A 16,569-nucleotide genomic window follows, 5' to 3' on the forward strand; every position below is an offset into this window, starting at 1 on the left:
TTGAATGCATGCCTTCTAAAAGGTTCCACTGTTTTTGCAACAATCCATTGAATATTTTCCAGGAATCTTGGGGATGAGATGTTTTTTGGCAACTGTGAGACAGGCCTATGTGTATCTTTAGTCAGCAATGACTTTGGCTGTGAAGCTCACCTTGGGATATCATTTTTGCATAGTTTTAATTGTTGGATCATGATTAATAACCTTAACTGAGGCAAGTGAGGTCTGTGGTGCTTCAGATGGTGCTCTACATTCTTTTGTGATCTCCAGGATGAGTTTTCTCCATTTGTGGATAATAGCTCTCATTGTGGACCCTTGGAGTCCATAAGAAGTAGCTTTGTAGCCATTTCCAGACTGATAAATATCAGTCACTTTGTTTTTCATCTGTTCTTAATCTTTCAGATTGGAGTATGATGTGGTGCTTCTTAAGATCTTTTAGCATACTTCATGTCATCAGACAGGTACTATTTTCTTTAGAACTGAAGGAATGACAACAACAGGTTATGGTTTCAGAAGAAGTTTTATTAACAGTAACTTCTTTGTAGGAAGCCACAAGTTGTTGATCATTTCAGACAAATCAGCCAGTTGTGAGTATAAGCATCTGCAGAACCTCACTGTTTTGACCTCAGCTGGACCTTCATGAAATATGATTTAGGAGTCAAAGTTGCTCCATAAACCGGTGTGAAGTCAGGTTCTCCTGCATCCTCCGGCCAGATGAAGTTAAACTTCCTCAGCAGAGTCACCATGATGAGGAAGAGCTCCATACGAGCCAGGCTCTCTCCAAGGCACATCCGAGGACCTGAGAAACAAATTGGACCTCAACGTTTTAATCTTTGCCTATTATAATAAAACGCAATACATACAATGTTTGTGGGAACTGACGGGGGGAAAAAATAGCATGCGCACGAAATATAAATATGTTCCCACAAATTACTAATTCATTCCCAGGATATACTAATTTGTGCCCACAAAATACATATAATGTGTGCATTCGTTCTGATTCGTTCCCACGACATAGGTTTCTCTGCACTCTTTTTTGTGGTACCAGTCTGACAGCGCACAGTGCCACCGCATTTATGCACACATTCACATTTACAAACCCATCGTACACTGAGCTCCATCACTTATGAGTTACATATACCCTGCACCACAGGTCACTTGATGCCTACTTCGTGGGAGTGAATTAGTATTTCATGCGCACGCTATATATTTTTTTTCCCCATGTCAGTTCCCGGGTGCCATATTTGCCTTTTTATGTGTAAGATAATTTATTGCTAATTTACCAGCAGAAAAAGGCATGAAGGCCTCAGATTTCACAAACTCTCCATGTTCATTCAGGAAGTTTTCAGGGTTGAACTCATGAGGGAATTTCCACTGTCCTTCCTCACTTAAGACTGAAATCAGGTTCTGGATGATCACTGTACCCTGAAGAGAAAACAAAGTGCTCTTTCCTTTAATACATAATGCCATTTAAGGCAACTTGGCTCGTACCTTTGGAATGGAGTATCCCATGAGCTCTGTGTCTTTAGTTGTACAGTGGAAGACACTGAGAGGAACAGTGTTGGCAATCCTTTGTATTTCATGGATCACAGCCTGAATGAAGAAATATATTTATCATCCATCATGGAATTTTTCATTGTCTGATGAGCTAACCCCTCCCTCCTACTTCCCTATGTCTAAAGGGATTGCTCAATCCAGCTCTTCATCCAATGGGTCCGGACTTCCCTAAACCTGAAAGGTCTTACTAAGCAGGTTTAATGAAAGTTCTGTTTAAGCTGGTGTCGGGAAATGACACACCTAGCCTCTGACAGCCTTCATACAAAAGTCTCGCCCTTCTTCAACTGGTGGTCAGGATGACTCAGTAGCCTATCGCAGTCATCCACACTTTCAACAGTCACTTTTGTTCACGGCTGCTCATTCCCTAATATTACAACTGGCTCTTGGTATATGCTTTTTGGAGTCAGCGGTTACCTGGCATATCGAGAAATTTGGAGAACTTCAGCAGCTGTTCTGGCCATTGTAAGGCTGCCTGGCATGTGTGATGGGATCTGCAGGGCGATCAACACTCAGACTGAGATGTTACGTGAGCTGAATCGCAGACTGGATGTGATCCTTACACAGGATCGCAGGCAGGTCGCGGTTCCTGGACTCAGGGGTGAAATGGGATAAATCTTGGAGAAAGTTGTTCGCTTGGATCTGGCGAAAGACCAGGAATTTGGCTGTTTGGATTCGCCTTTGAGAAGCACCAGCGAGACTCTCAAGGCTGACGGAAAATTAAGAGTCAGTCTACCCCAAATAATTGTTGTATTTCTGAATCTGGCTCCCGTGCACGGCCTTGATGGCTGGTTATCTTCAACTTCTCCTGGAAGTTATGTAAACATGACTCCCTGCTCCCTCTGCCCCCTCCATTCCCTGAGAACATCTGTGGACCTGCTCAGAACTTTGTGGCCGGTTGATGAACCTTCCATCGTACCATCAAGGACAATGGCCTCTGTGACAGTGCCTCATGGACTCACTTGCACACACACACATGTTCAAGATAAACATGTGCACCCCTGACATACAGCCTTCACCATTCCCGGCATGATGTTGTGTTGTATATGTGTTGCTTCTTTGTGCTGAGGTTTTTTGCAATCTCAAACTGTATCCTGCTAAGGATAAAGTGTGAAATGTGATTTTTTTTCCTCTACTTTCCTAATGTGGCCTCTTTTCTCATCTAGCAAGGGCAGCACCTGTGAGTGGGCAGCAGAGCTTCGGTGACCCGTCCCCCCCTTGTCTTGTGTCATGATGTATGTTTGGATGGGTTGTACTGGAATTCTAATTTCCCCTCGGGGATCAATAAAGTATCTTTGAATTGAATTTGAATTGAATTAAACTTACATCTGCTCAGTATGCAGGGAAATTACATAATATTTTGTGTTAGTATCATGTGCAGCCAACATACCTCTTATATACAGATGATTCAATACAAACTGACTGAAGTTACAGAGAGATATTTGTGTTTTAATGTGCAAAACCTGCATATAAGGCATGTTGTGTCTGTCATCAAAAGTGACTCTATCCTTCCCCTCCAGCACCTGGTCTATCTCCTGTTGACAGCGTTCTGTAGGAGCAAAAAAAAATCATAAATTAAATTATATTATATTGAATATTTGATTTCTCTTGCGGCTGCCTAAAGGGATTTAATGAGCCCGATATGGACTGCAGATCTTCTTGACATTCGGTCTGTTTTCATTTAATTTCTGGTTATATATTTTCGAAAGAGTCAATGCCATAGATAAACGTAAACAGTTTAATTGGAGCAGCTTAGTTTTTATACCTAGTTGTTAATGTGACATGTACATCTTCTGGGTTTTGTTTCAGCCAAGTTTCTCCATTTGCCAACAAGTTGGAAACAGATTTTCTAAGATGGTAGAATTTACCTCAGTTCTTGAGTGAAAAAATGAATGGCAAAATCAACGTTTTACCAACATTCCGGGATCTATCTCAGACATTGCCATTATCTTTATCAAATTGGGTTTTTATTGGGGATGCAGGGCCTACACACGTTCATAAGTTTTACTTCAAATATGTAAATTTACCGAAGGTTTCAGTTTCATTACTGGGGTTTTAATATTCAATAATATGTGTCCACTGAACTCAATATTCCTATATTACTTATTATATGAGGCTAGATCATGCACCCAATCTACTTGGATTTTTGCTCTTGTTTATTCCTCTCTTCAGGCCAACCTCTCTGTAAATGTTAAGAAGCCAGGCTTAGCTTTGAAAAATGAGCCGGTTCCCCCAATGGGCAGTCTTGCTGCCTGGGGTTGGTGCGGGCCCTTGGCTGCTAGTGGAACCAGTTCCCGGGGTGGGGGTGTGGCTAGGTTAGGGGGGCTTGGTGGCCTGCGTCTTGTCTGTGCCTCTTTGGCCTGGGGGCTGCTGCTCCTGTGCCTTGCTGGCAACCTATTTCTGTGCGGGGCGTATGGCTGCCCTGGGGTGATGCATTATGTCTGGCTGCCTGGGACTGCTGCAGCCTTCCGGAGCCGGACTTTGCCCTTACAGCTCTTGGGTGCTGTGGATTGCAGGCCTTCTACCATTCTCATCACACCTACAAATGTACACCTGCAGGTGACAAATTCACACTCACATACCCACTCAACACAAAACACACTTAGTTCAACACTTATGCTCAATCAACCACCCACCAGCACATCAACACACAATTCCTCCAAATGGTTGAAGGTCATACAAACACAGGTTATTGTAAAATCAATGTGGCCTACCTACTTTAAATCTGGATTCAACAAAGTTAATCATGCAATTAGGATTCTGTTTTGAGAAATCCTTTTCGTACAGCAAAATTGCCCTGGCACATGTAGGCAACCACATGCTATATGGTATGCCTGAAATGCGAAGTAAACAAATGAGTAAAAAAAAAAAAATTATATATATATATATATAGAAACATCGTTGATTGTGTCTGGGATTACATGAAGAGACAGAAGGATGTGAGAAAGCCTACATCCACAGAAGATCTGTGGTTAGTTCTCCAAGATGTTTGGAACAACCTACCAGCCGAGATCCTTTAAAAACTATGTGCAAGTTTACCTAAAAGAATTGATGCTGTTTTGAAGGCAAAGGGTGGTCACACCAAATTATGATTTGATTTAGGTTTCTCTTTTGTTCATTCACTGGATTTTATTGATGGAGGAAAATAAATGATTGACATTTCCATTTTTGAAAGTATTCTTTGTTTACAGCATTTTTTTCACATCTGCCTAAAACCTTTGCACAGTACTGTATATATAGAGAAAAATTTGCAACTGTAAATAAATATTTAAGTTAAAATAAAAGTTGGTAAAGGACATTTTACGTAACAGTAATTAAGTGTTTTTGGTTAAAAAAATACAAAAAAGGCTTTTATAAAAACACCTGATAAAAGAATACCTTATCAACACACAAACCATTCATAACTGCTAAATTAGGCTGAAATTATAGTGATACTGAATCAAGAGCCAATTTGAAACTGGAAGTGCTTTAATCTGGCAATGGTTCTAAAGAAGACATCCAAAAGAACTAGTTCTTTGAAAGGAGCCCTAATTCCCATCTATAAACTGTTCACTGTGAGCATCAAAGTAAGGTTGAATGATGTCCAGAATTGTCAAAGCTCACTGTTAGAGAGCTGCAGTAAAGAGAAAATTCTTTGCATTACATAGAGAAGGAGCCTTCCTGTTCCTTCATCACAAACACGAACAAGAAGTTTGCTGAACTCTACTGGGAAACAACCGGATTTATGTGCTTTGGTCAGGCTAGGAGCAATCACTTTAGATGTGTTTGTTTTGAAATAAAGGATTCAAATATCTACACGAACCTTGTGAAATGTTACAAAAGACTATGTGCAATTCCACTTACAAAAGATCTTTGCACAAGTCTTAAGTCCAGGAGTGCCATAAATTGTAGTACCAATAGTTTTTATAAAAACTATTTTGTAGCTTTATATTTTCCTCTCCACTGAAGAAAATGACACAATTAGAGGTTGGATGGACTTTTCAAACTTCCCAGTGTGAGATTATACAACGGATGGATGGATGGATGGATGGATGGATGGATGGATGTTTAGGTGGATGGATGGATGGATGGATGTTTAGGTGGATGGATGGATGGATGGATGGATGTTTAGGTGGAAGGATGGATGGATGGATGGATGGATGGATGGATGGATGGATGGATGTTTAGGTGGATGGATGGATGGATGGATGTTTAGGTGGATGGATGGATGGATGGATGTTTAGGTGGAAGGATGGATGGATGGATGGATGGATGGATGGATGGATGGCAGGCAATCTATTATAAACGTAAAAGAACAAATTGTGTAAAAATAAAAAATAAGGCTTGAAATTACATACATTTTCTATAATTTGGAGACTTTGATCTTAGAAATAGAGAAACCAGATCTTAACATCAAAACAGAAAACTTATTCTGGGTGTTATGTTAGTTTTTTATGTGTTTAAGCGTACCTTGTATATGAGGGTAGTTGATGAGGTAAAGAAACCCAGTAAGGAGGGTGTTGGCGGTGGTGTCTGTCCCAGCGAAGTAAAGATCAAATGTTTGGTGTACTAGTTGTTCTTCAGAAAATGAAGACTCCTCTCCTTGCTGAACAACACGCAGTGATCAATGTAAGGGAATAGAAATTAGGTTTGATATACAGCTGAAACCAGACATTTGCATACACTGTATAAAATGACTCATAACCTTTTTTTCTTTCTCACTACCTGACCTTAAATTGGACTAAACTTTTAGGTCAGTTAGAATTACCCTTTTTTTCTTTTTGCTAAAGATTAAAAAAATTGCTTTCCGTAGCTTTACATTCATGTCCTTAATAAATGGGTGAATTGCCTTTTTAAACCCAGTGACTTGGTTCAAATACTTTAGTAAATCCTTCCACAAGCGTCTGACAAAAACTTGCTGGAATTTTAACCCATTCGTCCGGGAGACGAAGACAGAACTGGAGTAACTGTAGAACCTTTTCAGCTCTGCCCACACATTTTTCTATGAGAATGAAATCAGGGTGACTTTGTTGATTTTAAACAACTTTGTAACTAACTTTGTATGTTAGGGTCATTGTCCATTCAGGGAGACCTATATTTGTTGACTATAATTGGGCTTTGTGGAGGAGTTCAAGTATCTTGGGGTCTTGTTCATGAATGAGGGGAAAAATGGAGCAGGAGATCGATAGACGAATTGGTGCTGCGTCAGCAGTGATGCAGAGACTGTACTTCCTGAAGTAACTCAAGAAGTACAATCTTCCATAGGAGTTGGTCATCTTCTACACTGCCATCATTTAGTCTATCCTGTCTTCATCTATCTCAGTGTGGTTTGGCTCATCCACAAAACAGGACAGGTCCAGTATGCAATGAGCAATCAGGTCTGCAGAGAGAATCATCAGGGCTGACCTTCCCTCCATCCAGGACTCATACAGGTCTAGGGTCAGGAAAAAGGCAGCCACACACCCTGCACATAAACTGTAAGTAAAATTTATAAAGTGCCTTTCGTAGACACAAAGTCACAAAGCACTGTACTAGAAAATCACATTAAGATCTACATAAAAACACAATAAAATCATGACATAAAAGCCTGGCGGAACAGAACAGTTTTCAATTGGTTTTTAAAAATCTCTACAGAGTCAGCAAAACGAAGCTGCGGTGGCAAACTGTTCAACAGATTGGGAGCTGCCGTCTGAAAAGCCCTGTCCTCCTTGGTTTTCAGGCTTGTACAAGGGACATCCAGGAGACTTTTGCCTTGTGACCAAAGGCTACGAGGAGCAAAGTGTTTAATGAAAAGTTGACACAACTAGTTAGGAGCCTGGCCATTTAGAGCCCTGTAGGTAAGGACAAGAATTTTAAAAACGATTTCTAAACTCAACTGGGAGCCAGTGAAAGGAACATAAGTCTGGGGTGATATCAGACAATGTACTTGTCTTCGTAAGAAGCCTGGCTGCTAGGTTCTGAATGACTTGGAGGTGGGAAGTTGAAGATCTATCCAGACCTATAAACAGGGCATTACAATAGTCTAGACAGGATGACACGAATGCATGAATAATGTTTTCTAGATCTGCTAGGGAGACCATGGCACGTATTTTAGAGGTGTTTTTTAAATGAAAGAAACAAGAACAAGAAATGGATTGGATGTGTGTTTCAAAGCCTAAAGAAGTGTCAAATGTAACTCTTAAGTTTCTAACTGTAGATTTGCTTGCTGGGCAAAAAGAAGCAACTGTATGATTGATTTTAGCATGCCGGTGGCTAGGAGCAGTTATCAGGGTTTCTGTCTCATTGGTCTTTAAGACCAGATAATTGTTAGCGAGCCAATTGCTGACCCGAGATAGACATTACATCACATTATATTCTCTTGTAAAGTGACTAACATATATGTACATTTAAAAAGATATTTTATATTTCCATTATTATATTAAAAAAATCTTCACTGAGCGCTAAGTGTACTAGAGTCAAATTCCTAGTTTGTGTCACAAACTTGGCAATAAAGCTGATTCTGATATTCTTCTGACGACTATTAAATAAATCAGATATTCTGAGTTCACTGTGTTTGAACACCTGATCCACTTCATCCAGATAGCAGTCGACAAAATCTCGAGGCTCTCCGGGGACTCTGGTCTTCTTATGTTCATTCACCAAACGAACTGCAACACTCTTAAAAATCTAAAATAGACAGGTTGAAATGTTAGGTTTCATTTAGGTTTTGTTGAACATAGAGTTTCTCTTTCTTCCAATACCTCCACGTCCTTAAAGGCTCTGTTGAAGGGCAGGGGCAGAGGACGAATTAAAGGAATGGAGTCATATAGCTGTAAGGAAAGATGAATGATGAATGTCTAACAAAGCAAACACCATTTCTGAAGATAAACTGCTAAAAATGAGCAAACTAGTCTTAACACATGACTTTTCAATAGTGAAATGTAAGATTTAGAAAAAAACAGTCAGTCAGTCAGTCATTTTCTATATTGCTTCTTCCATAGTGGGTCGCGAGTGATCATTTCCGGTCAACATTTTCTCGCAGATTCACGTTCTAATGTTTGGTTTAGATTCACATAATAAATACAATGAAAACAACGAGGAAGTTATTTAACCTAGACACAGGAAGGTTTAGTAAAATGCTATTCAGTGTTTAAACCAGTTAACCACAATGCCAATTCAGCTAAGAGCTGTTAAGCTTTGACTCACCATAGCCCATGGTCCATTGGCTATCCTGGTCAAGTCAGTAAAGCACTTAACAACAGTTTTGATCGTCTCATCATCATACTCATAACGTGTTCCATACAGAACCTTGCAGATGATGTTCGAGGCTGCATTATGAAACATGAACTGAGGACTCAGGGTTTTACCTGGAGAAACAAAACACACTTTAAAAATGGACACAGCTTTGATGAGATTGTATACGACAAAAAACTAAATGAAGTATTTAGCTTCTAAAACTGAAAAGTCGTACCGATACTTTTCTCCAGTATCTTGATTGTACATTGAATCTCTTCATAAATTCTTTCCTCCATGGATTTCTTTCCAAGTCCAAAGTTCCTCATGGTCATCAGAGCAAAGCGACGATGTTCCCTCCAAACTGTGCCATAATCAGCCAGGATAACACCTACAACAAAGAAACATGACACACAAACACAAACACACACACATACACACACACACACACACACACACAAACGCAATCAGAACCAAAGTAAATACCATAAAAAGTTCTCTGCTGAAATTTGGAGCATTTTAAGTAGAAACTCAGAATAAGAATGCCTTCTAGTGGCAAAATGTAATACTTTTCAATGTTTAATTATGAACATGTTTTCAAATTAAAAATAATGGGTTTTTTCTTCCTTTTTTAACTTTTTGAGTCCACTGGAGGTTTCTGTTTCTGTTTAAATTGAGTCTTTCCACTGTTGCCACATGCTTGACATGCCTTGGTGTAATATAATAAACATATTCAAGATGGTGTCGCAGATGTTTGCCTTGCTACTTTGTTCACTTGTATTTTGTGTATTTTTGTTTTTTATTGTTGTATCCTGCTGCTATACTGCAGCCACTTTCATGAGAAAGCAGCTCCACCTACACAGTTCGGAGCCCATTCTGATTCCCGGACATGTTTTCAAACCAGTGACTCGTGTTTCCACCAATGAAATGTGATTCCAAAGCACAAACTCTAGTTCAACTTGGGCACTCCAGAATGTTTGGTTCTTCTGTGCAGACTATGATGTCACCCTTGGGCGGGTCATAGCTGCAAAACAACAAGTACTTCACCGAAGATGAAGAACAAACCCTATAAACATTATTTATATGTTTGCAAAAACACACTAAACATGCATTGTATAACTACTCTCGTGGATGCTGAACGTAAATAAAAACACTGTACATAGCATTGTTCCTGCACAGTGTCTGGGTCTCCTTTTCCATATTAACTGTAGTTATGGTTGCTCTTTTTTGCATTAAAAAAGAAACATTAAGTGCAACTCAGCAAGCTCCGCTGTCTTGCTTTCCCACCACGTTGTACTCTGACCACTGACTGCACCATCTCATACCAACTTATAGGCAGAAACTGAAGATCTCTAAGTCTGTGGTTTGGACTGTTAAAATGGACTGAAGAGACAAAGTGGATGCTACAGAACTGCTTTAGCTGTATAGATTGAAGTGTTTTTGAATATTGATACTTTGCAATTTGGATGAGGAAAACTAAGGATTAAATATTCAAAAGAGTTGCAGCTATTAATTGGTCTGGGACAAATCAATCAATTGAAGAACACAACTTAATTGAACAGAATTGATGACAGCAAAAACTGGTTCAAATAAATCTTAATGGGCATAAATTTAAAGCAGCAACATCAACTTGTTCCATACTTGCATGTGGTTACTTTGCACAAACATATACAGTACTGTGCAAATATTTTAGGCAGGTATGACAAAATGCTGTAAATAAAGAATGCTTTCAGACATATAAAACATAATTGAAGTTTACTTTTATGAATTTACTAAATGCTAAGTGAGCAAACCCTAACATTCAGCCAAAGTCATTAAGAACTATCTTCAGCATAAAGAACAAGACTTACTAGAAGTGATGGTCTGCCCCACAAAGCCCTGATCTCAACATCATTGAGTGTGTCTGGGATTACATGAAGAGACAGAAGGATGTGAGAAAACCTGCATCCACAGAAGATCCGTGGTTAGTTCTTCAAGATGCTTGGAACAACCTACCAGCCAAGTTCCTTCAAAAACTGTGTGCAAGTGTACCTGGAAGAATTGATGGTGTTTTGAAGGCAAAGGGTGGTCACACCAAATTTGATTTGATTTAGATTTAGCTTTTGTTCATTCACTGCATTTTGTTGATTGATGAAAATAAATGATTAACACTTGAATTTTTGAAAGCAATCTTTGTTTACAACATTTTTTCACACCTGCCTTAAACCTTTGCACAGTACTGTACATCTAGTATAGAAATAAGCAATTAAATGAAAAAAACTGCAATAAAACCATGAAATTCCTGACATAGATTATGGGCATAGTACAGTGGTGGTGGTTGCTGGTGTGTAATGCACGACAAATGAAAGTAGATATATTTGAGATAAATGAAATCCCAAGAGGTCTTTTACTAGATAATTTTTTTCACTTTGGATGTATTAAAAACAACATAATTTACCCTTTCTTTGAGTTACATCATTAACTAACAGATCTTGGGGTCGTCCAGCGAAATCTGCAGCTTTGATTACCATCGCCTCCTTCATGGCCTTAAATCCATTGATGACTACAGTTGGTTTTAAACCAAAGAACAGACTGTAGACATTTCCGTAAGACTTCCTCAGCTGAAAGTAAGGAGAAAATGACACAGATTTTAATTTATTGGTCACATTTTTTATATAAAAATCACTTGTTAAGGTGATTAAGGTAAAACTTGTGGTTAAAGACATTTTTGACAACTGTGCCATCATTTTACTTGATTATTATGCATTAATTTGTTTAATACAAGTACATTGAGATGGGTTGATGATCCTCTCGATGAGAAAAGGGCCAATGAAACGGGGGGCCAACTTTCTAGAAGTATCTTTTAATTTAATATTCCTGGTGGAAAGCCAGACTCTCTGATTGATGCGGTAGACAGGTGCAGCAGAACGGTGACGGTTAGCGAACCTCTTATTTTGTTCCAGGGTGCGTAGGAGGGTCCTCCTGGTCTGTTGCCAGATCCTACGACACCTGGAAACATAATGCTGAACAGAGGGGACCAGGATGTCAGATTCAACACTGGGAAACAGCGGGGGTAGATAGCCCAGTGAAGCCTCAAAGGGGGACAAACCAGTAGCAGAGGAAGTATGTGTGTTGTGATTATATTCGATCCATGTGAGATGTTTGCACCAAGAAGAGGGGTTGTCATTTATTATGCACCTCAAGGCGACTTCAAGTTCCTGGTTCCATCTTTCTGTCTGTCCATTAGATTGGGGGTGGTATCCAGACAAAAGACTTACGGAGGCACCAAGAGCTTTGCAAAACTCCTTCCAAACTTGCGAGATGAACTGCGGGCCTCGGTCAGAAACAATGTCCAAAGGTATGCCATGGATGCGGAAAACGTGGAGAACCAGTAGTTGGGCAGTCTCCAATGCAGACGGAAGCTTGGGTAAAGGAACAAAATGGGCTGTTTTAGAGAATCTGTCAACAACAGTAAGGATGACTGTGTTACCGTCAGATGGCGGGAGACCAGTGATGAAATCAACGGAAATGTGGGACCAGGGGCGGCTAGGGGTGGGCAGAGGTTGAAAAAGACCAGCAGGGGGTTGATTAGTGTTCTTGTTTCGAGCACATGTGGGACAAGCTGCAACAAAATCTTTAATGTTGAGGTTCATAGTCGGCCACAGGAAATACCTTTTGGTAAATGTGATCATACGAGTCACCCTAGGATGACAAGTCAATTTATTGTTGTGCACCCAATCCAGAACTTTATTGACGACAGAATTGGGAACGAACAGCTTGCCCACTGAGCCAGTACCTGGGTCAGGTTCGGACCTCTGTGCCTCCCTGATGTCCTTTTCAATGGCCCAGGTAAGGGCGCCCGCAATACAAGAATCCGGTAGGATGGAAGCCATTCCTCAAGCGCCAACTTGATGGCTAAAAGTTCACGGTTGCCCACATCATAATTTTGCTCTGCTGGAGACAAGCGACGAGACAAATAGGCACATGGATGTACCTTATCATCCAGAGGAGACCGTTGAGAAAAAATAGCCCCTACTCCAATGTCAGAAGCATCAACCTCTACAATAAATTGTGCACATGGATCAGGATGGGTCAATATGGGTGCTGAAGAAAATAGAGTCTTTAATTCCCCAAATGCCCTTTCTGCCTCAGGAGTCCAATGGAACGTTTTCAGAGAGGTGAGTTGAGTGAGAGGTTCAGTGACCTGACTGTAGTTCCTTATAAACCTCCTATAAAAATTTGCAAATCCCAAGAACCTTTGAAGTTGCCTGCGATCAGTTGGAGTAGGCCACTCTGCCACTGCCTTGGTTTTCTCGGGATCAGTTCTGTACCTGCCTGCCTCAAAAATAAAACCCAAAAAAGACACAGATGTGACACTGAATTCGCACTTTTCGGCTTTAACAAAGAGTTGATTCTCAAAAAGCCTCTGGAGAACTGTTCTGACATGCTGGTGATGTTGTTCTATGTCCTGGGAAAAAATCAAAATGTCATCCAGATAAACGAAAACAAAGAGGTTGAGAAAGTCACGAAGAACATCATTAATAAGAGCCTGGAAAACAGCGGGTGCATTAGTCAACCCGAAAGGCATAACCAAATACTCAAAATGTCCTAGGGGGGTTTTGAAAGCTGTTTTCCACTCATCACCCTCTCGGATCCGGACCAAATGGTAAGCATTGCGCAGGTCGAGTTTAGTGAAGATCTTGGCAGAATGTAATTGTTCATGTATGGAATCAATAAGTGGTAGTGGGTATTTATTTTTAATAGTGATTTGATTCAATCCTCTATAATCAATACAGGGTCTTAATGTGCCGTCCTTCTTACCCACGAAGAAGAATCCGGCGCCAACAGGGGAGGTAGACAGACGAATGATCCCAGATGCTAAAGATTCCTCAATGTACTCTTTCATGACCTTTCTCTCGGGTCCGGAGAGATTAAAGAGTCTGCTGGATGGTAGCGGAGCGCCTGGGAGGAGATCAATAGAGCAGTCATAGGGGCGATGCAGAGGTAAAGAAAGAGCCCCTTGTTTGCTAAACACAGGTGCGAGATTGTGGTATTCAGGTGGAACTTTGGACAGATCAACAGGCTCAGAAGGTTTGAGTTGATTGATAGAGTGAGAGACAGCAGTTCTTAAGCAGTTCTGGAGACAGAAATTACTCCATATCTCTACTCTGCCCTCCACCCAATTAATAGCAGGAAACCCCAAAACTAATTGTGGAGAGATGGAAGAGACAACAAAGAACTCACCCCATTCATGATGGTTACCAGAGTTGATGATGTGAAGCTGAGGCACTTTAAATCTCACTTGAGACATAGTTTGACCAGTGATGCCAGTGATGCCAGTGACAGAAAGGGAATGGTTGAGAGGCTGAGAGGGTATTTGAAGTTTATCAACCAGATCCGAGGAAATAAGATTCTGTTCAGCACCAGAATCAATAAAAGCGTCAACAGGAAACTTCTCTTGGCCAACAATAATAGTGACAGGAAAACACAGACGAGAGACAGGGGAAGAATGGGATATGCTCATCAAAGTCCCCTGACCTATTGACGAGCCCTCTCCTTTCCCTTCTTGGGGCATCTCGTGATAAAATGTCCTCCTTGTCCACAATATAGGCAAAGACCACCCTCAAAGCAACGTTGTCATTCCTCTGGGTAGAGTCGAGTGTGACCAATGTGCATCGGTTCCGCAGATCCTTCTGAAGAGGAAGTGGGTGCGTCGAGGAAAGTGGTTCGAGGCGCCAGAGAGTGCTGCCACTGTGAATTGTAGTTCCTTTCTGTTTGTCTCTCTCTTAGACGGTTGTCAATGCGGATCGATAGGTTGATTAATTCATCCAGTCTTTCGGGTTCATCTCTCAAAACCAACTGGTCCTTTACTTGATCTGCAAGGGAATTAACAAAAATACCCTTGAGTGCCGCTTCATCCCAACCCACCTCCTGCACTGCCACCCAGAAGTCGATGGCGAACTCAGCCAACGTTCTCCTTCCCTGTTTGAGGGTGAGTATCTTCTTAGCCGCTGCCTCCTGCTGGAGTGGTTGATCGAAGACTCTCTTGAAGTAACTGAAAAAAATGGCATAACTAAGAGACTCAACAGGGTTAGATGCCAAATAGGCATGCGCCCAGCGCAGAGCAGATCCCTTTAGCGAGGTAACAATATAAGTAATCTTGGAGGCAGCAGTAGGGAAAAGGGAGGGGGAACTACTAAATGCTAATTCACACTGGAGAGAAAAACCACCAAAGTTATTAGCAGTTTATTAACAGTTCAGACGGACGGAAGTCAGGCTCTCGGATCCCAGATGATAGAATTGTGGGTGGCTGAGGATTCTCTAAACGAGCTGGAGGATTGGAAGAGGCAGGTGAGAGTTTGGTTATGATTTCGCTTAAAGCATGAACCATACCACCAAGTTCTGTGAGATGAGAATCCATAGTCCTTTGTTGTTGCAGTAGATGTTGAAGCATGGTTTCAGTAGATTGTAGGCGTTCCTTTAAGGAAGTCTGTTCATCATCTGAATTGTTCTTCGACATGTTAGATGGCTGGAACATACTATCATGAATTGCTTAGATAGTCGAAGTAGTACAAAACCAGAGGATGAAACAGACTCAGCACACAGGATAAGACGGTAAATGACGTTTATTTCTACTGTAGACTTTGTTTAAGGAATCTTGAGCTGGAGTTGTCCAGAAGCCAGAGGAGGATGAGGTAAACCCAGGAATCCAAGGAGAGAGAGAGAGAGTACTGGTGATGAGAATATTTACAGTGCAGTCCTTAGGAGGGAGTATTACCAGAAGTTGGCAGGCAGGCAGGTAGGCAGATAGGCAGGTCGACAGGCAGGCAGGCAGGCAGACAGATAGGCAGACAGACAGGAGTCCACATAACTGAGGTTATGTTCCAGCAAAGGTCTGTATCAGCAGCTACCTTAAGAAGCCCATGACCTCATTAGGAGAATGCGTTGCAGCTGCAGACAATGAGCTGCCAGAACCAACCAGAAGAGGAGGAGCAGAGATCCTACAAAACCTTAAATAAAAATGACTAGTGTCCTGAATTGCAATGAAATTAACAGAATTTGATTATAAAGAACTAGATGCTAAAGTCATTCCTGTTTTGCTGCAGAATAATCTATGAAATGAATGTACAATACAAAGTTTTGTGTCAAAGAAGATTTATTGCACCAAACCCTTAGTCTCAAAAATGTTAATGTTCACTCCTTACAACCTCCATAACTCTCTGGGTAAAGTCTGAATGCAGACAAGGAAATCATTACCAATAATATATAATAATTACAAAGGCAAGTTTTAGATGTATTCTTTTATGTAAACGATATTACAGATATAAAGTAGCACTCATTATATAGTCCGACTTACCCTCTCAAAGTCCTTTAAGGGGTTTTCTAAGTTCAGATGCAAAAGGTTCCCCAGTACAGGCAGACTGGGGGGTCCTGGTGGGAAGTTTTTGGGTCTCCGAGGTTTGAGTTTGAGAAGAAGGAAGCAAACACAGAGCCCCAGCAGAAGAACTGAAACAAACATGTTGGTTTGGGTTGGATCAAACTGAAGAGATGACCTGTTTGAGCAGCTCAGCTCCCAGTGGTGACTGCCCTGGTTGTGCAATGTTATTCTTCTATTTAAACATGACTGAGATACAGGAAGATAAGACATGTATCGCAAGCCAAGCCAAGGTACAGCACCATTCATTAACAAGGTGTTTCAAAGTTCATTACAGGTAAATAAAGGAACAGAGGTAAAGTCAATTAAAATCAAAACAATGAATACAATAAAATAATTATAGTAAAATGTCAAATCACATAAAATAAAACTGTGATGAAAATAAAAACCTAAAACATGACAAGAATTAACTG

At 40.7% G+C, this 16,569-nt stretch overlaps 1 protein-coding gene across 1 annotated transcript; it reads right to left on the reverse strand.

Moving 5' to 3' along the window:
- Nucleotides 1-498: 498 nt before the first annotated feature.
- On the reverse strand, nt 499-16,306 carry LOC124877804 (cytochrome P450 2F2-like). The gene is made up of 11 exons (XM_047381348.1): nt 16,079-16,306; nt 11,180-11,342; nt 8,981-9,133; nt 8,716-8,876; nt 8,271-8,339; nt 8,092-8,196; nt 6,001-6,136; nt 3,015-3,100; nt 1,489-1,590; nt 1,281-1,422; nt 499-796 (listed from the first exon to the last, which is right to left on the reverse strand). Exons 1-11 carry the CDS (start codon nt 16,238-16,240, stop codon nt 609-611), a joined length of 1,467 nt encoding a protein of 488 aa, XP_047237304.1. The 5' UTR covers nt 16,241-16,306; the 3' UTR covers nt 499-608.
- Between the last annotated feature and the right edge of the window lie 263 nt (nt 16,307-16,569).

Source organism: Girardinichthys multiradiatus, chromosome 2, assembly GCF_021462225.1.
Source record: "Girardinichthys multiradiatus isolate DD_20200921_A chromosome 2, DD_fGirMul_XY1, whole genome shotgun sequence".
Classification (NCBI taxonomy): domain Eukaryota; kingdom Metazoa; phylum Chordata; class Actinopteri; order Cyprinodontiformes; family Goodeidae; genus Girardinichthys; species Girardinichthys multiradiatus.